Consider the following 20,503-nt stretch of genomic DNA (forward strand, 5'->3'; position numbering starts at 1 on the left):
CCGGACACATTTAATATTTTTAATCCCTTTTTTCCCTTCTTTTCAGGGGACTAAAAAGGCCACCAAGAAGCATCAAGAGTACAAAATTGCATTCAAAATGTTTTTTTTTATGATTGAAATTTGTGAATTAAAATTTTTTTTTTTCGGGGGCCTATTTTGAAATGATAGTAATGGATTTTAAATAATTTAGATTAAAAAGTTAAAACATTTCCCATATATAATTTATTTTTTTCTTTTTCAATTTTTCTTTTTCTTTTTGTTATTTTTTTGGGCTATTTTGAAATGATAGTAATGCATTTTAAATAATTTAAATTAAAAGTAAAAATCTTTGCCATATATAATATGTTTTCCTTTTTTTAATTTAAAAAAATATGGCTTTTTGCCTATTTTAAAATGATAGTAATGCATTTACAAAAGTTTAGATTAAAAGTAAAAATCTTTCCAATATATACTTTTATTTCCTTTTTTTAATTGAATTTTTTTTTGTTGTTGCCCATTTTGAAATGATAGTAATGCATTTTAAATAATTTAGATTAAAAAGTTAAAACATTTCCCATATATAATTTATTTTTTTCTTTTTCAATTTTTCTTTTTCTTTTTGTTATTTTTTTTTGGGCTATTTTGAAATGATAGTAATGCATTTGAAATAATTTAGATTAAAAGTAAAAATCTTTACCATATATAATATGTTTTCCTTTTTTTAATTTAAAAAAATACGTTATTTTTTTGCCTATTTTAAAATGATAGTAATGCATTTACAAAAATTTAGATTAAAAGTAAAAATCTTTCCAATCTATACTTTTATTTCCTTTTTTTAATTGAATTTTTTTTTTTTTTTGCCCATTTTGAAATGATAGTAATGCATTTTAAATAATGTAGATAAAAAAGTTAAAACATTTCCCATATATAATGTATTTTTTTCTTTTTCAATTTTTCTTTTTCTTTTTGTTATTTTTTTTGGGCTATTTTGAAATGATAGTAATGCATTTTAAATAATTTAGATTAAAAGTAAAAATCTTTGCCATATATAATATGTTTTCCTTTTTTTAATTTAAAAAAATGTGTTATTTTTTTGCCTATTTTAAAATGATAGTAATGCATTTACAAAAGTTTAGATTAAAAGTAAAAATCTTTCCAATATATACTTTTATTTCCTTTTTTTAATTGAATTTTTTTTTGTTGTTGCCCATTTTTAAATGATAGTAATGCATTTTAAATAATGTAGATTAAAAAGTTAAAACATTTCCCAAATATAATTTATTTTTTTCTTTTTCAATTTTTCTTTTTCTTTTTGTTATTTTTTGGGCTATTTTGAAATGATATTAATGCATTTTAAATAATGTAGATAAAAAAGTTAAAACATTTCCCATATATAATGTATTTTTTTCTTTTTCAATTTTTCTTTTTCTTTTTGTTATTTTTTTTGGGGGGCTATTTTGAAATGATAGTAATGCATTTAAAATAATTTTGATTAAAAGTAAAAATCTTTACCATGTATAATATGTTTTCCTTTTTTTAATTAAAAAAATATGTTATTTTTTTTGCCTATTTTAAAATGATAGTAATGCATTTACAAAAATTTAGATTAAAAGTAAAAATCTTTCCAATATATACTTTTTTTTCCCTTTTTTTAATTGAATTTTCTTTTTTTTTTTTTGCCCATTTTGAAATGATAGTAATGAATTTTAAATAATTTAGATTAAAAGTAAAAATCTTTCCCATATATAATATGTTTTCCTTTTTTTAATTTAAAATATATGTTATTTTTTTGCCCTATTTTGAAATGATAGTAATGCATTTACAAAAGTTTAGATTAAAAGTAAAAATCTTTCCAATATATACTTTTTTTTCCTTTTTTTTTAATTGAATTTTTTTAATTTTTTTAGCCCATTTTGAAATGATAGTAATGCATTTAAAATAATTGAGATTAAAAAGTAAAAATATTTCTCATACATGTATTTTTTTCATTTCTTTAATTAAAAAAATATATATATTTATTTTGCCTATTTTGAAATGATAGTAAAGCATTTGAAATAATTTAGATTAAAAAATAAGCGGTAGGAAATGGATGGATGGATGGATAACTTTACCATATATTTTTTTCCCTTTTTAATTTTTGTTATTTTGTTTTTGTTTTCTTGCCTATTTTGAAATGATAGTAATGCATTTAGAATAATTAGTTTGAAAAATAAAAATCTTTCCCATATTTGAATTTTTTTTCCTTTTTTAATTTTGTTTTGTTTTTTGCCTATTTTGAAATGATAGAAATGCATTTAAATATTTTAGCTAAAAAAATAAAAATGTTTGCCATATTTAATTTTTATTTCCTTTTTTAATTTTGTTTTATGTTTTTTTTTGCCTATTTTGAAATGACAATAATGCATTTAAAATAATTTACATTAAAAAGTAAACATCTTCCCATACATAATTTGTTCCCCTTTTTTAATTAAATAATATTTTTGAAATGATAGTAATGCATTTAAAATAATTTAGATTAAAAGTAAAAATCTTTTCCATGTATATATTTTTCCCTTTTCTTATTAAAAAAAATTGTTTATTTTTTTCCCCCTGTTTTGAAATGATTGTAATGCTTTTAAAATAATTCAGATTAAAAAATAAAAATCTTTCCCATAATCTTTCCAATAATTAATCTTTTTTGCCTATTTTGAAATGATAGTAATGCTTTAAAAAGTAAAATCTTTTGCCCTATATGTACTTTTTCCTTTTTTAAATTAAAAAAAAAATGTTTTTAATTTATTTTTTGGGGCCTATTTTAAAATGATAGTAATGCATTTAAAATAATTTAGATTAAAAAGTAAAAATATTTCCCATTTAGAGATTTTTTCTCCTTTTTTTTTAAATTTTAAAACATTTTTTTGCCTATTTTGAAATGATAGTAACGCATTTAAAGTAAAAATCTTTTTTTTTAAATTTTTTTAACCAAGCCATTGCTATCAGGTTCATACAAATAATACAACATTTAACATGTAATTAAATGACTTGTTGTTTTCTGTCCAATTAAAAAATAAACGTTGGATCTTTTGTTGTTGACTTTGATTTAAAAGCACTCACTTGAACGATTATTGCACTGTTTTAACTTGGTTGTAAACAGGAGTACAGAACGAGTAAACATCATAAAACGACGTGTTCCTTTTCAAAAGACGGTGACAAATAATACTAAAGAAATAAAACATGTTTTAAAAAGTCCAAAAAGGGAGAAATATCTGGAGGATTTGACGCGTTCTTCCGTGTTGGCGAGCGGCCGTTGCCATGGTAACAGCGCATCCCCGCTAGAAGGGCGTGTCCTTTTCTCCGTCCTCCTCGCGGCCGCTGCTGCTTCCGGCGCCGTCTTGCCTGCAAGACAAAGCGAAGGGCGTCTCTGCTCGGAGCCGTTGTGGCCGCGTCGGCGTCGTGACGTCATCATTACGTCATGTCGGCGTGATCCTGCAGCTCCGCGCCGCGCGTCTCCGGAAGCAGCAAACACAGGAGGCCGGCGCTGACGGGCACCGCGCCATATAAGGACATGGGGATGACGTCATGGTAGGCGTGGAGCAGTCGGATCAGCGGCGCCAGGACGCCTCCGATGCGCGCGCACATGGAGTTGAGGCCCACGCCGTTCTGCCTGGCAACACGCGCGTCGTGCCGTGACGTGGTGGTGACGTCACGGAGCGTCGCGCGCACGCGCTTACCTGAGCGTGGTGGGGTAAAGTTCCGCCGTGTAGACGAAGACGATGGAGAAGCAGGCGGTGGCGGCGAACTTGCCGATGACGGCGATGGACGTGGCCACGGCGGGGAGATCTGAGGACCAACAAGAAGTTGGAGGAATGACGTCATTTGAGGGCGTTTCAGGCTGCTCACAAGCGCGTTGAACACGCTGGCCAGCAGAGGGCGCCGTCACTGAATATTTTCGACTTTTTTTTTTTTTTACTCCAAAATAAGCAATTAAAAGTAGTATCAATTTTTTTTTTTAGTTTTACTTTGTGACAAAATGCCCAAAATAGTGCGAGGGAAAAAAGCATTTAAATTGTGTGATGTATTTTTTTTGTCTGAATATATAAAAAATAATATAATTACATCTGACTATATAAATAATATAATTAGATATGAATATATATAAATAATATAACTACATATGAATAGATATAAAAATAATATAATTCATATAAAATTATATATATATATGAGAGTTATTATATTATCTTGTATACATTCAGATGTAATTATACAAAAAAATATATATATATATACATATGTGTAATTATTTTTATCTTATACACATTCAGATGAACATATATATATATATATAAATATATATATATATATATATATATATACATACACACATAATTACACGTGAATTTATACTAAATAAAATATTTACATCTGAATATATATAAAATAATATAATTACACCTGAATTTTATATATATATATATACATATATATATATATATATACATACATATATATATACATATAATTACACCTGAATTTATAAAAAATATTATATTTACATCTGAATATATAAAATATAATTGCATCTGAATATATATAAAATAATATAATTACACCTGAATTTTATATATATATATATATATATATATACATATATATATATATATACACATACATATATATATATATACATATAATTACACCTGAATTTATAAAAAATATTATATTTACATCTGAATATATAAAATATAATTGCATCTGAATATATATAAAATAATATAATTACACCTGAATTTTATATATATATATATATATATATATAAAATAACATAAAATAAAACATCTTAATATACATCAAATAATATAATTACACCTGAATTTTATATATATATATATATATATACGTTAAATAATACAATTACACCTGAATTTATACTTAATAATCACATCTGAATACATATAAAATACTTTAATTACATCTAAATATATATAAAATAATATATTGTTTTTTTTTGTTTACGTGAAAAACCTAAAATCAATTAAAAAAAATTATGAACTTACAAAAGCACGTATTTCATATTATTAATTAAAGTTTTAAAAGTTCAGATGTTAAATTGAGTTATTTCTTTCTGTTTATCTGGAAAACAGTACATAATTAATAAAAATAATAAACTCACAAGAAGTAAACATGTTATTGGAAATAAATTGAAAATTCAGAGAAGAAACAGTATCTATATTTCAAATTAATTACAAAAAAACTGAATAATTGTGGCTGTTAAAATGTGTTATTTTTGATTGTTTGCATGGAAAACCTATTAAAATAATTAATAAAAATAAAAATAATGAACTCACCGAAAATATATTTCACTACATTAAAGAACAAGTTAAAATTGTGGATGTTAAAATGTGTTATTTTTTTCTGTTTGTATGGAAAACTTTTGAAAATAATGAATACCTATGATTAACTCAAAGAAGCATATATATTATATAATTATAAATAATTGTAGATGTTAAAATGTGTTTTTTTTAGTTTGTATAGAACACTCATAAAAATATTTAATAAAAATGATGAACTCACAGAGGCATATATTCTATATTAAAGTAAAAATAAAAATAAAATGGTAATTTTTTTTGTTTATTTGTATGGAAAACATAATTATTCCATATAGTGAACTCACAAGAGTCATATATATTTTCATTAAAAAAAGAGCTAAAATTGTGGAGGTTAAATTGTGTTTAACTGGAAGTATTATAAAAATAATTAATAAAAAAGAACTCACAGAGGCATACATTTCATATTATTACAATTTTTAAAAACAGATGTTAAATTGTGTTTTTTTGGGGGGGTTTATATGGTGAAAAAAGAAAAAGAATAACTCACAAGAAGCATTAAAAAATAAGTAAAAATTGCTATTGTTAAAATGTGTTATTTTTGTACATTTATCTAGAAAACTTATTTAAAAAAACAATTAATTAAAAATGAACTTTAACAGATGTTAAATTGTATTATTTTTTTCGCTTTATACGGAAAAAAGAACTCACAGAGGCATATATTTCATATTATTACAATTTTTAAAAACAGATGTTAAATTGTGTTATTTTTTTCGGTTTATATGGGAAAAAAAAAAGAAAAAAACCTCACAAGAAGCATATATTATTTCATTAAAAAATAAATAAAAATTGCTAGTGTTAAAATGTGTTATTTTTGTACATTTATCTAGAAAACTTATAGAAAAAAACGATTAAGTAAAAATGAACTTTAACAGATGTTAAATTGTATTATTTTTTTCGCTTTATACGGAAAAAAAAACTCACAGAGGCATATATTTCATATTATTACAATATTTAAAAACAGATGTTAAATTGTGTTATTTTTTTCGGTTTATATGGTAAAAAAAAAGAAAAAAAACTCACAAGAATTGCTAGTGTTAAAATGTGTTATTTTTGTACATTTATCTGGAAAACTTATTAAAAAAAACAATTAATTAAAAATGAACTTTAACAGATGTTAAATTTTATTATTTTTTTCGCTTTATACGGAAAAAAGAACTCACAGAGGCATATATTTCATAATGTTACAATTTTTAAAAACAGATGTTAAATTGTGTTATTTTTTTCGGTTTAAATGGTAAAAAAAAAAAAGAAAAAAAACTCACAAGAAGCATATATTATTTCATTAAAAAAAAAAAAATGCTAGTGTTAAAATGTGTTATTTTTGTACATTTATCTGGAAAACTTATAAAAAAAAAAACTATTAATTAAAAACGAACTTTAACAGATGTTAAATTGTATTATTTTTTTCGCTTTATACAGAAAAAAGAACTCACAGAGGCATATATTTCATATTATTACAATTTTTAAAAACAGATGTTAAATTGTGTTATTTTTTTCGGTTTATATAGTAAAAAAAAGAAAAAAAACTCACAAGAAGCATATATTATTTGATTAAAAAATAAATAAAAATTGCTAGTGTTAAAATGTGTTATTTTTGTACATTTATCTGGAAAACTTATAAAAAAAAACAATTAATTAAAAACGAACTTTAACAGATGTTAAATTGTATTATTTTTTTCGCTTTATACGGAAAAAAGAACTCACAGAGGCATATATTTCATATTATTACAATTTTTAAAAACAGATGTTAAATTGTGTTATTTTTTTCGGTTTATATGGTAAAAAAAAAAGAATAACTCACAAGAAGCATTAAAAAATAAGTAAAAATTGCTATTGTTAAAATTTGTTATTTTTGTACATTTATCTAGAAAACTTATGGAAAAAAACAATTAATTAAAAATGAACTTTAACAAATGTTAAATTGTATCATTTTTTTCGCTTTATACGGAAAAAAGAACTCACAGAGGCATATATTTCATATTATTACAATTTTTAAAAACAGATGTTAAATTGTGTTATTTTTTCCGGTTTATATGTTAAAAAAAAAAAAAAAAACCTCACAAGAAGCATATATTATTTCATTAAAAAATAAATAAAAATTGCTAGTGTTAAAATGTGTTATTTTTGTACATTTATCTAGAAAACTTATAAAAAAAAAAAACAATTAAGTAAAAATGAACTTTAACAGATGTTAAATTGTATTATTTTTTTTCGCTTTATACGGAAAAAAGAACTCACAGAGGCATATATTTCATATTATTACATTTTTTAAAAACAGATGTTAAATTGTAGGGTTTTTTTTGGTTTATATGGTAAACAAAAAAAAGAATAACTCACAAAAAGCATTAAAAAATAAGTAAAAATTGCTATTGTTAAAATGTGTTATTTTTGTACATTTATCTGGAAAACTTATAAAAAAAAACAATTAATTAAAAATGAACTTTGACAGATGTTAAATTGTATTATTTTTTTCGCTTTATACGGAAAAAAGAACTCACAGAGGCATATATTTCATATTATTACAATTTTTAAAAACAGATGTTGAATTGTGTTTTTTTTTCGGTTTATATGGTAAAAAAAAAAGAAAAAACTCACAAGAAGAATATACATTATTTCATTAAAAAATAAATAAAAATTGCTAGTGTCAAAATGTGTTATTTTTGTACATTTATCTAGAAAACTTATAAAAAAAACCAATTAATTAAAAACGAACTTTAACAGATGTTAAATTGTATTATTTTTTTTCGCTTTATACGGAAAAAAGAACTCACAGAGGCATATATTTCATATTATTACAATTTTTAAAAACAGATGTTAAATTGTGTTATTTTTTTCGGTTTATATGATACAAAAAAAAGGAAAAAAACTCACAAGAAGCATATATTATTTCATTAAAAAATAAATAAAAATTGTTAGTGTCAAAATGTGTTATTTTTGTACATTTATCTAGAAAACTTATAGAAAAAAACAATTCATTAAAAACGAACTTTAACAGATGGTAAATTGTATTATTTTTTTTCGCTTTATACGGAAAAAAGAACTCACAGAGGCATATATTTCATATTATTACAATTTTTAAAAACAGATGTTAAATTGTGTTATTTTTTTCGGTTTATATAGTAAAAAAAAAAAAGAAAAAAAAACTCACAAGAAGCATATATTATTTCATTAAAAAATACATAAAAATTGCTCGTGTTAAAATGTGTTATTTTTGTACATTTATCTAGAAAACTTATAGAAAAAAACAATTCATTAAAAACGAACTTTAACAGATGGTAAATTGTATTATTTTTTTTCGCTTTATACGGAAAAAAGAACTCACAGAGGCATATATTTCATATTATTACAATTTTTAAAAACAGATGTTAAATTGTGTTATTTTTTTCGGTTTATATGGTAAAAAAAAAAAAAACTCACAAGAAGCATATATTATTTCATTAAAAATAAATAAGAATTGCTAGTGTTAAAATGTGTTATTTTTGCACATTTATCTGGAAAACTTATAAAAAAAAACAATTAAAAATGAACTTTAACAGATGTTAAATTGTATTATTTTTTCGCTTTATACGGAAAAAAGAACTCACAGAGGCATATATTTCATATTACAATTTTTAAAAACAGATGTTAAATTGTGTTGTTTTTTTCGGTTTATATAGTAAAAAAAAAAAAAGAAAAAAAAACTCACAAGAAGCATATATTATTTCATTAAAAAATACATAAAAATTGCTCGTGTTAAAATGTGTTATTTTTGTACATTTATCTAGAAAACTTATAGAAAAAAACAATTCATTAAAAATGAACTTTAACAGATGGTAAATTGTATTATTTTTTTTCGCTTTATACGGAAAAAAGAACTCACAGAGGCATATATTTCATATTATTACAATTTTTAAAAACAGATGTTAAATTGTGTTATTTTTTTCGGTTTATATGGGAAAAAAAAAAGAAAAAAACCTCACAAGAAGCATATATTATTTCATTAAAAAATAAATAAAAATTGCTAGTGTTAAAATGTGTTATTTTTGTACATTTATCTAGAAAACTTATAAAAAAAAAACCCCATCCATCCATCCATTTCCTACCGCTTATATTATTTCATTAAAAAATAAATAAAACTTGCTAGTGTTAAAATGTGTTATTTTTGTACATTTATCTAGAAAACTTATAAAAAAAAAACCCCATCCATCCATCCATTTCCTACCGCTTATATTATTTCATTAAAAAAATAAATAAAAATTGCTAGTGTTAAAATGTGTTATTTTTGTACATTTATCTAGAAAACTTATAAAGAAAAAACAATTAAGTAAAAATGAACTTTAACAGATGTTAAATTGTATTTTTTTTTTTTTTGCTTTATACGGAAAAAAGAACTCACAGAGGCATATATTTCATATTATTACAATTTTTAAAAACAGATGTTAAATTGTGTTATTTTTTTCGGTTTATATGGGAAAAAAAAAAGAAAAAAACCTCACAAGAAGCATATATTATTTCATTAAAAAATAAATAAAAATTGCTAGTGTTAAAATGTGTTATTTTTGTACATTTATCTAGAAAACTTATAAAAAAAAAAACCCATCCATCCATCCATTTCCTACCGCTTATATTATTTCATTAAAAAATAAAAAAAAATTGCTAGTGTTAAAATGTGTTATTTTTGTACATTTATCTAGAAAACTTATTAAAAAAAAACCCATCCATCCATCCATTTCCTACCGCTTATATTATTTCATTAAAAAATAAATAAAAATTGCTAGTGTTAAAATGTGTTATTTTTGTACATTTATCTAGAAAACTTATAAAGAAAAAACAATTAAGTAAAAATGAACTTTAACAGATGTTAAATTGTATTTTTTTTTTTTTTTTTGCTTTATACGGAAAAAAGAACTCACAGAGGCATATATTTCATATTATTACAATTTTTAAAAACAGATGTTAAATTGTGTTATTTTTTTCGGTTTATATGGTAAAAAAAAAAAAAAACTCACAAGAAGCATAAATTATTTCATTAAAAAATAAATAAAAATTGCTAGTGTTAAAATGTGTTATTTTTGTACATTTATCTAGAAAACTTATAAAAAAAACCCCATCCATCCATCCATTTCCTACCGCTTATATTATTTCATTAAAAAATAAATAAAAATTGCTAGTGTTAAAATGTGTTATTTTTGTACATTTATCTAGAAAGCTTATAAAGAAAAAACAATTAAGTAAAAATGAACTTTAACAGATGTTAAATTGTATTTTTTTTTTTTGCTTTATACGGAAAAAAGAACTCACAGAGGCATATATTTCATATTATTACAATTTTTAAAAACAGATGTTAAATTGTGTTATTTTTTTCGGTTTATATGGTAAAAAAAAAAAAAAACTCACAAGAAGCATATATTATTTCATTAAAAAATAAATAAAAATTGCTAGTGTTAAAATGTGTTATTTTTGTACATTTATCTAGAAAACTTATAAAAAAAAACCCATCCATCCATCCATTTCCTACCGCTTATATTATTTCATTAAAAAATGAATAAAAATTGCTAGTGTTAAAATGTGTTATTTTTGTACATTTATCTAGAAAACTTATAAAGAAAAAAAACATCCATCCATCCATTTCCTACCGCTTATATTATTTCATTAAAAAATAAATAAGAATTGCTAGTGTTAAAATGTGTTATTTTTGCACATTTATCTGGAAAACTTATAAAAAAAAACAATTAAAAATGAACTTTAACAGATGTTAAATTGTATTATTTTTTCGCTTTATACGGAAAAAAGAACTCACAGAGGCATATATTTCATATTATTACAATTTTTAAAAACAGATGTTAAATTGTGTTATTTTTTTCGGTTTATATGGTAAAAAAAAAAAAAAAGAAAAAAAACTATGGTCATAATTATTTTAAGTGCACTACGCAGAATAAACACAACATTATTAATATTGCTACTACGGATAATTTGATCCAAAATTCCCTAAAACAGCCCACTACCTATAATATAGGTTTTTTCACATTGTAGGAATTTTAAATAATTTATTTGTAAATTATGGTGGAAAATAAGCATTCAAAGCTCTCACTGATGGAAGGTTTTGGCTCCAAATCTCAGGATACATGGCCCCATTCATTCTTTCCTTAACACGGATCAATCGTCCTGTCCCCTTAGCGGAAAAACAGCCCCCAAGCATGATGTTTCCACCCCCATGCTTCACAGTAGGTGTGGTGTTCTTGGGATGCAACTCGGTATTCTTCTTCCTCCAAACACGACCAGTTGAGTTTACACCAAAAAGTTCCATTTTGGTTTCATCTGACCACATGTGCTCTCTGGCAAAACGTCAGACGGGCCTGGACATGCACTGGCTGAAGCAGGGGGGACACGTCTGGCACTGCAGGATTTGATTCCCCGTCGGCGTAGTGTGTTACTGATGATAACCTTCGTTACTTTGGTCCCAGCTCTCTGCAGGTCATTCACCAGGTGTGGTTGTGGGATTTTTGCTCACCGTTTTCATTATCATTTTGACCCCACGGGATGAGATCTTGCGTGGAGCCCCAGATCGAGGGATATTATCAGTGGATAATTGCTCAAACAGTTGATTTTTTCACACCAAGCTGCTTGCCTATTGTAGATTCACTCTTCCCAGTCTGGTGCAGGTCTACAATTCTTTTCCTGGTGTCCTTCGAGAGCTCTTTGGTCTTGGCCATAGTGGAGTTTGGAGTCTGACTGTTTGAGGCTGTGGACAGGTGTCTTTTATACAGATAACGAGTTCAAACAGGTGCCATTAATACAGGTAACGAGTGGAGGAGAGAAGAGCTTCTTAAAGAAGAAGTTACAGGTCTGTGAGAGCCAGAGATCTTCCTTGTTTGAAGTGACCAAATACTTATTTTCCACCATAATTTACAAATAAATTCTTTAAAATTCCTACAATGTGAATTCCTGGATTTTTTTCCCCCACATTCTGTCTCTCACAGTTGTAGTGTACCTATGATGAAAATTACAGACCTCTGTCATCATTTTAAGTGGGAGAACTTGCACAATCGCTGGCTGACTAAATACTTTTTTGCCCCACTGTATAAATATATAAATAAACATATATATATTCATAAATGTTGCATATTTACTATTTGATGTGTATGAGAAGAAAGGTATTGACCTTGTCCAGCAGATGTTGTGAGATGGTCCTCCCGTTGACCTTCGCTGCTCTCCTCACTTCCTTCACGGCTTCCTCCTTCCTACCTTGGGTAAGGAGCCAGCGAGCAGATTCTGGCAGAAACCTGCAGGGCGTGTTGGGGGTTTAGTGGTCAAAGTGAGCAGAAAGTGATTTTTTTTTCTCTCTCTCTTTGATGTGCCTGAAAGAGTGGCAGCACATCACAGTCGCTCCTTTGAATTTCTTCATTTGACTTTAATTTTGTCCACTAAAGACGCCGAGATCATTATCCATGCGTTTGTTACGCCTCGTCTCGATTACTGTAACCTATTATTTTGGGGTTTCCCCATGTCTAGCGTTAAAAGATTACAGTTGGTACAAAATGCGGCTGCTAGACTTTTGACAAGAACAGGAAAGTTTGATCATATTACACCTGTACTGTATATACTTATATACATATATACCTATATATACACCTATACTGTATATACTTATATACATATATACCTATATATACACCTATACTGTATATACTTATATACATATATACCTATATATACACCTATACTGTATATACTTATATACATATATACCTATATATACACCTATACTGTATATACTTATATACATATATACCTATATATACAACTATACTGGCTCACCTGCACTAGCTTCCTGTGCACTTAAGATGTGACTTTAAGGTTTTACTACTTAAGTATAAAATACTACACGGTCTAGCTCCATCCTATCTTGCCGATTGTATTGTACCATATGTCCCGGCAAGAAATCTGCGTTCAAAAGACTCCGGCTTATTAGTGATTCCTAGAGCCCAAAAAAAGTCTGCGGGCTATAGAGCGTTTTCCGTTCGGGCTCCAGTACTCTGGAATGCCCTCCCGGTAACAGTTAGAGATGCTACCTCAGTAGAAGCATTTAAGTCTCACCTTAAAACTCATTTGTATACTCTAGCCTTTAAATAGAATCCCTTTTTAGACCAGTTGATCTGCCGCTTCTTTTCTTTTTTCTCCTATGTCCCCCCCTCCCTTGTGGAGGGGGTCCGGTCCGATGACCATGGATGAAGTACTGGCTGTCCAGAGTCGGGACCGCTCGCCTGTGTATCGGTTGGGGACATCTCTACGCTGCTGATCCGCCTCCGCTTGATATGGTTTCCTGTGGATGGGACTCTCGCTGCTGTCTTGGATCCGCTTTGAACTGAACTCTCGCGGCTGTGTTGGAGCCACTATGGATTGAACTTTCACAGTATCATGTTAGACCCGCTCGACATCCATTGCTTTCGGTCCCCTAAAGGGGGGGGGGGGGGGGTTGGGGTTGCCCACATCTGAGGTCCTCTCCAAGGTTTCTCATAGTCAGCATTGTCACTGGCGTCCCACTGGATGTGAATTCTCCCTGCCCACTGGGTGTGAGTTTTCTTTGCCCTTTTGTGGGTTCTTCCGAGGATGTTGTAGTCGTAATGATTTGCTCAGTCCTTTGAGACATTTGTGATTTGGGGCTATATAAATAAACATTGATTGATTGATTGATTGATTGATTTTTGGTAATATTCTCAACTTTTCTTGCTTTTTTTTTTTTTTAATCACTTATCTTTTCCATAAACCACTAATTATGTTTTTGGGGCGTTTTTGTGTGTCTTTTTCTTTTCGGACCGTTTTGTGTTTGTCTTTGATCATTTGAGCAGCAGGTCCGTTTCCATAAGAGTTGGGAAATTGTGTTAGATGTAAATATAAACAGAATACAATGATTTGCAAATCATTTTCAACCCATATTCAGTTGAATATGCTACAAAGACAACATATTTGATGTTCAAACTCATAAACATTTTTTTTTTCTTGCAAATAATCATTAACTTTACAATTTTTAACGCCAGCAACATGTGACAAAGAAGTTGGGAAAGGTGGCAATAAATACTGATAAATTTGAGGAATGCTCATCAAACACTTATTTGGAACATCCCACAGGTGTGCAGGCTAATTGGGAACAGGTGGGTGCCATGATTGGGTATAAAAACAGCTTCCTGAAAAATGCTCTGTCTTTCACAAAAAAGGATGGGGCGAGGTACACCCCTTTGTCCACAACTGCGTGAGCAAATAGTCAAACAGTTTAAGAACAACGTTTCTCAAAAAGCAATTGCAAGAAATTTAGGGATTTCAACATCTACGCTCCATAATATCATCAAAAGGTTCAGAGAATCTGGAGAAATCACTCCACGTAAGCGGCATGGCCGGAAACCAACATAAAATGACCGTGACCTTCGATCCCTCAGACGGCATTGTATCAAAAATCGACATCAATCTTTAAAGGATATCACCACATGGGCTCAGGAACACTTCAGAAAACCACTGTCACTAAATACAGTTGGTCGCTACATCCGTAAGTTGAAGTTAAAGCTCTACTATGCAAAGCGAAAGCCATTTATCAACAACATCCAGAAACGGCGCCGGCTTCTCTGGGCCCGAGATCATCTTAAATGGACAGATGCAAAGTGGAAAAGTATTCTGTGGTCTGAGGAGTCCACATTTCAAATTGTTTCTGGAAATATTCGACATCGTGTCATCCGGACAAAAGGGGAAGTGAACCATCCAGATTGTTATCGACGCAAAGTTCAAAAGCCAGCATGTGTGATAGTATGGGGGTGCATTAGTGCCCAACTTACACATCTGTGAATGCACCGTTAATGCTGAAAGGTACATAAAGGTTTTGGAACATATGCTGTCATTTAAGCGTCGTCTTTTTCATGGACGCCCCTGCTTATTTCAGCAAGACAATGCTGGGACGGGGGACAGGGATGCAAAACATTAACAGTGCAATACGTTTTCATAACATGGTCACTACTGCCTAGTTTCTCTTGTTATATTCTTATTTTACTGTTATATTGTTATTCCCATTGTTTTTATTCTTTTGTAATATTTCTCTATTTTGTTTCCATTTAAACCCCCATTATTTACTTTTTACTTTTTTCTTTAAATTGATCTCAACTCTGTACACTGCTGCTGGAATTTTAATTTTCCTGAAGGAACTCTCCTGAAGGAATCAATAAAGTACTATCTATCTATCTATCTATCTATCTATCTATCTATCTATCTATCTATCTATCTATCTATCTATCTATCTATCTATCTATCTATCTATCTATCTATCTATCTATCTATCTATCTATCTATCTATCTATCTAGTGCCCAAGGCATGGGTAACTTACACATCTGTGAAGGCACCATTAATGCTGAAAGGTCCATACAGGTTTTGGAACAACATATGCTACCATTTAAGCGCCGTCTTTTTCATGGACGCCCCTGCTTATTTCAGCAAGACAATGCCAAGCCACATTCAGCACGTGTTACAACAGCGTGGGTTTGTAAAAAAAAGAGTGCGGGTACGTTCCTGGCCCGCCTGCAGTCCAGACCTGTCTGCCATCAAAAATGTGTGGCGCATTATGAAGCCTAAAATACGACAGCAGAGACTGTTGAAGGACTGAAGCTCTACATAAAGCAAGAATGGGAAAGAATTCCACTCTCAAAGCTTCAACGATTAGTTTCTTCAGTTCCCAAACTTTTATTGAGTGTTGTTAAAAGAAAAGGTGATGTAACACAGTGGTGAACATGCCCTTTCCCAACTACTTTTAAGTTAATTATTATTTGCAAAAAAAAAATAAAGTTTGTGAGTTTGAACATCAAATATGTTGTCTTTGTAGCATATTCAACTGAATATGGGTTGAAAATGATTTGCGAATCATTGTATTCTGTTTATATTTACATCTAACACAATTTCCCAACTCATACGGAAACTGGGTTTTTACATGTAAAATGGAACTATGGTACATTTTTTGTTTACGTTACACCTGCATTATCCTTTCCACTCTTTGTAACTGAGCTACTCTGCGGAACAATTTCCTTTGTGGATCAATGAAGTTTGAGTAAGACTAAGAAGAAAAGTGGTGACCAGTAGAGAAGGATCAGCAGCAGCAGAAGAGGCGAGTAGAGGACAAGTTGCAGGACCCTCCAGTGGGGGATGAGGTAAGCAAGACCTGACAGCAGCATCAAGCCCACCGCAGTGAAGGAATGGCTGACGATGGTGCACGTGGCGAACTTGGACGACTCACACCACTCTCCACCTGGGACACAGCACATCATCATCACCATCAACAACATCAACAACAACAACAACAACAAAAAACAACAGCATTTGATACTTACCGATCACAAACGCGTTGGCGATAATTCCCGACAGAGAAAATCCACACAGGAATTTGAGTGTGATGTAAAAATAAATATTTGGGGAAAAGGCGGAAGTGACGCCGAACAAGAAGAGAAGAAGATGAGCCAGCAGGACCACAACACGCCGACCGAACCTGCGACATAAACCACATTTATTATTTACACTCAAATATTTTATCCATCCATCCATTTCCTACCGCTTATTCCCTTTTTGGGGTCACGGGGGGCGCTGGCGCCTATCTGAGCTACAATCGTGCGGGAGGCGGGGTACACATTTTACATTTTAAAACCAGCCCTGCGATGAGGTGGTCACTTGTCCAGGGTGTACCCGCCTTCCGCCCGAATGCAGCTGAGATAGGCTCCAGCACCCACTGCCAACCCGAAAGGTACATGCCGTAGAAAATGGATGGATTTTAACCATCCATCCATCCATCTTCTTCCGCTTATCCGAGGTCGGGTCGCGGGGGCAACAGCCTAAGCAGGGAAACCCAGACTTCCCTCTCCCCAGCCACTTCGTCTAGCTCTTCCCGGGGGATCCCGAGGCGTTCCCAGGCCAGCCGGGAGACATAGTCTTCCCAACGTGTCCTGGGTCTTCCCCGTGGCCTCCTACCGGTTGGACGTGCCCTAAACACCTCCCTAGGGAGGCGTTCGGGTGGCATCCTGACCAGATGCCCGAACCACCTCATCTGGCTCCTCTCCATGTGGAGGAGCAGCGGCTTTACTTTGAGTTCCTCCCGGATGGCAGAGCTTCTCACCCTATCTCTAAGGGAGAGACCCAAACTCATTTGGGCCGCTTGTACCCGTGATCTTATCCTTTCGGTCATGACCCAAAGCTCATGACCATAGGTGAGGATGGGAACGTAGATCGACCGGTAAATTGAGAGCTTTGCCTTCCGGCTCAGCTCCTTCTTCACCACAACGGATCGGTACAACGTCCGCATTACTGAAGACGCCGCACCGATCCGCCTGTCGATCTCACCATCCACTCTTCCCTCACTCGTGAACAAGACTCCTAGGTACTTGAACTCCGCCACTTGGGGCAGGGTCTCCTCCCCAACCCGGAGACGGCATTCCACCCTTTTCCGGGCGAGAACCATGGACTCTTCACACTCGGCTGCGAACCGATCCAGTGAGAGCTGAAGATCCCGGTCAGATGAAGCCATCAGGACCACATCATCTGCAAAAAGCAGAGACCTAATCCTGCGGATTTTAACCATTAACTGAAAATCGCAAGAAGAAGTTATTGGGGATGGGGAGATTCTGGGGGAAGTTATGTGATAAACAGGAGGGAAATGTCAGAATAATTGTATCCAAGTTATCACAAAACTTTGTGTTGCCGTGAGTTCCTGGCGAGCAGACAAAAGCTGTCTTTGATCTTACCAATCAAAAGGCTTGTAAAACTCCACTGTGTAGGATGGGAAGCGACATGAAGGTGTCAGTTTCTTTGATGCATTGTAATCCATAGGAAGATTTTGTTTTGACCCGAGATCTACAAAGCGGAGAGGAAGCAGGACCTGACCCCCTTCCAGGCACTTTTTCTTTTAGAAACAGCTGTTGCCATGTAATCAGGGAAAGTTCAAATAAAAGAGGAGGCGTACAATCTTTCAAATATTTTATATTTTACATTTTAAAACACGGCTCTGCGATGAGGTGGCCACTTGTCCAGAATGTACCCAGCCTTCCGCTCGAATGCAGCTAAGATAGACTCCAGCACCCCCCACCACCCCGAAAGGGACAAGCGGTAGGAAATGGATGGATGGATGGATTTTAAAACACCATATACACAAAATTGTACATATTTACAGTCAAATATTTCACATTTTAAAACATAATGCATAACAGCAATACAAATAAGAAAGTTGTATCTTTTTTTAGGTTAAAAAAAAGTACGATTGTCAAAATTGATCACGTTTATGGTGATTAATATGAGTATCTTCATAAACATAACTTAATGATACTTTTCAAAACAAAAACAATCATAGAATAAGAATATCACATAAGTGAGCGTTTTTTTAAAAAAATATTTAAAATACACAAAAAAATTTTTGACTAATAGTGCATATGTCATCATAAATAATAGTCAATAATAAAATGTCTTTAGTTTGAAAAAAATCACAAAATAAAAATGTTACATTATTGGGTATTCTGCTATTTTTTTTAAATACTACTTGAAATAAAAACATAAAATATACACATCTAAGTTCTAACTTGGCCTTTTTATGATCGTTATGTCAGTAAATAATAGTACATTTGTAATATAATAGTCAAAAAAATTTTTTTTAATGTTTCTTAAATCTGTTTTTCAAATTCTTTCAGTAGAAAAAAAGCACAAAATAAAATATTTGTATCTAGCATTTTTATGAAGGTAACTAATGTAAGTACTATCATAAATAATAGTCAATATTAACATTTCTTCTTCAAAATAAACCCCAATAAAATCATGGAATATAAAAATCATATTGTTGGATATTTTTTGTGTATTAATTTCTTTGTCAATATCAGCATTTTGCAAAATGGATTGGATGGCGTGAATATGCAAATTAGTATGCAAATGAGGACGCCTGACCTGTCAGCCATGGCCCCCAGCACCAGGGCCCCCACAAGAAGTCCGGCCATGTAGACGGACTGGGACGCTTCGATGAAGGAACTTCTGTCACAAACCAGCTGGAACTGACGAAAAAGAAAAAAAGGTGACGACGGACGGTAAGTGAGCCTGAGCGCCGGTCGCCATGACGACCCCTAACCTCAGTGACCACGCTGGAGGCTCCCGGCGGCGCCTGGAAGGTGGAGCCGTTGAGGCACGGCGTGGTGCGGTTGAGGCCGTACTCCGCGATGGCGTCCAGGTCCCAGGGCACGGGCGTGAACATCAAGCAGGCGTGGAAAGTTCCGTCCGGGCGGCGAGGGAGACTCAGCTCCTTCTGCCTCTGCAGGCTGAGGTTGGCGCCTCGCTCCAGGATCCAGGAGGTGTCGCAGAAGTTGGGGAAGGCCAGGCCTGTGAACACCTGGCCGATGATGTCGAAGGCGATGAAAAAGCTGGGGACGCACAAGATGGCCACCAGACGCTTCTGGAAGAAGCCAAACTCTCCAACCTCCTGGAGGACTTGAGGGAAGGAGCTCATGGCGGACGTCTGGCGGGACAATGTGCGGCTGCAACGTGAGCGCCGCTCGCAACCTGGTTAATCTTTAACCCCGCTATCACGTCTTTGCAATGATTGCACACTTCCTGTGCAGACAGGAAATGAACAACTCTTCTTTTACTTAGTGACATTCTTAGAAAATCAGAAATAGTTCCTGGTTAAAAACACACGTCGTCATTAGCGCCTCATCTGCATTACAACTTCAAATTCTTGCTTTCAAACTCTTTTTTCTAAATAATTCATCTTTATAACTATAAAATGTTTTATTTCCAAACAATTAAGTTTTTTTTAAACAATCTTCTTTTCTAAAAAAAATGTTTTAAAACAATCTTCTTTTAAGGCAATATTATTCCAAAAACACTGACTCAATATCTTTTTAAAACAAACAATAGCTTTAAAAAAATATTATTTTTAAAACGGACTTAATTTTACATTCAATGTAATTTTTTAGATATATATATTTTAAATAATATTAAAAAAAAGTTTTTAAAACATACTTTAAAAAATTATGTTATTTGTCCATCCATCCATTTTCTACCGCTTATTCCCTTTCGGGGTCGCGGGGGGCGCTGGCGCCTATCTCAGCTACAATCGGGCGGAAGGCGGGGTATACCCTGGACAAGTCGCCACCTCATCGCAGGGCCAACACAGATAAG

At 31.2% G+C, this 20,503-nt stretch overlaps 2 protein-coding genes across 2 annotated transcripts in view; one reads left to right on the forward strand and one right to left on the reverse strand.

The window, feature by feature from the left end:
- Positions 1-133, forward strand: part of LOC133569898 (xin actin-binding repeat-containing protein 1) — a 47,611-nt gene extending 47,478 nt beyond the window's left edge. The window contains exon 10 of the mRNA XM_061922487.1: positions 47-133. The gene's annotated coding sequence lies outside the window, so the exon portion shown is untranslated. The remainder of the gene's footprint in view (positions 1-46) is intronic.
- On the reverse strand, positions 6-20,089 carry slc22a13b (solute carrier family 22 member 13b). Its single transcript, XM_061922488.1, has 8 exons — positions 19,455-20,089; positions 19,277-19,380; positions 16,690-16,844; positions 16,436-16,607; positions 12,491-12,611; positions 3,690-3,964; positions 3,428-3,622; positions 6-3,354 (listed from the first exon to the last, which is right to left on the reverse strand). Exons 1-8 carry the CDS (start codon positions 19,827-19,829, stop codon positions 3,291-3,293), a joined length of 1,461 nt encoding a protein of 486 aa, XP_061778472.1. The 5' UTR covers positions 19,830-20,089; the 3' UTR covers positions 6-3,290.
- Positions 20,090-20,503: the final 414 nt, after the last annotated feature.

This window comes from Nerophis ophidion, linkage group LG15, assembly GCF_033978795.1.
Source record: "Nerophis ophidion isolate RoL-2023_Sa linkage group LG15, RoL_Noph_v1.0, whole genome shotgun sequence".
Classification (NCBI taxonomy): domain Eukaryota; kingdom Metazoa; phylum Chordata; class Actinopteri; order Syngnathiformes; family Syngnathidae; genus Nerophis; species Nerophis ophidion.

What these genes read in the sequence shown, in the direction of transcription:
- slc22a13b (XM_061922488.1), bottom strand. Translation starts at nt 19,829, where the DNA reads ATGAGCTCCTTCCCTCAAGTCCTCCAGGAGGTTGGAGAGTTTGGCTTC. An exon ending in CTGGGGGCCATGGCTGACAG is followed by an intron (nt 16,845 to 19,276) that starts GTCAGGCGTCCT and finishes TTTATGTCGCAG; the next exon opens with GTTCGGTCGGCGTGTTGTGG. An exon ending in CACAACATCTGCTGGACAAG is followed by an intron (nt 3,965 to 12,490) that starts GTCAATACCTTT and finishes TAAAACTAAAAA; the next exon opens with AAAAAATTGATACTACTTTT.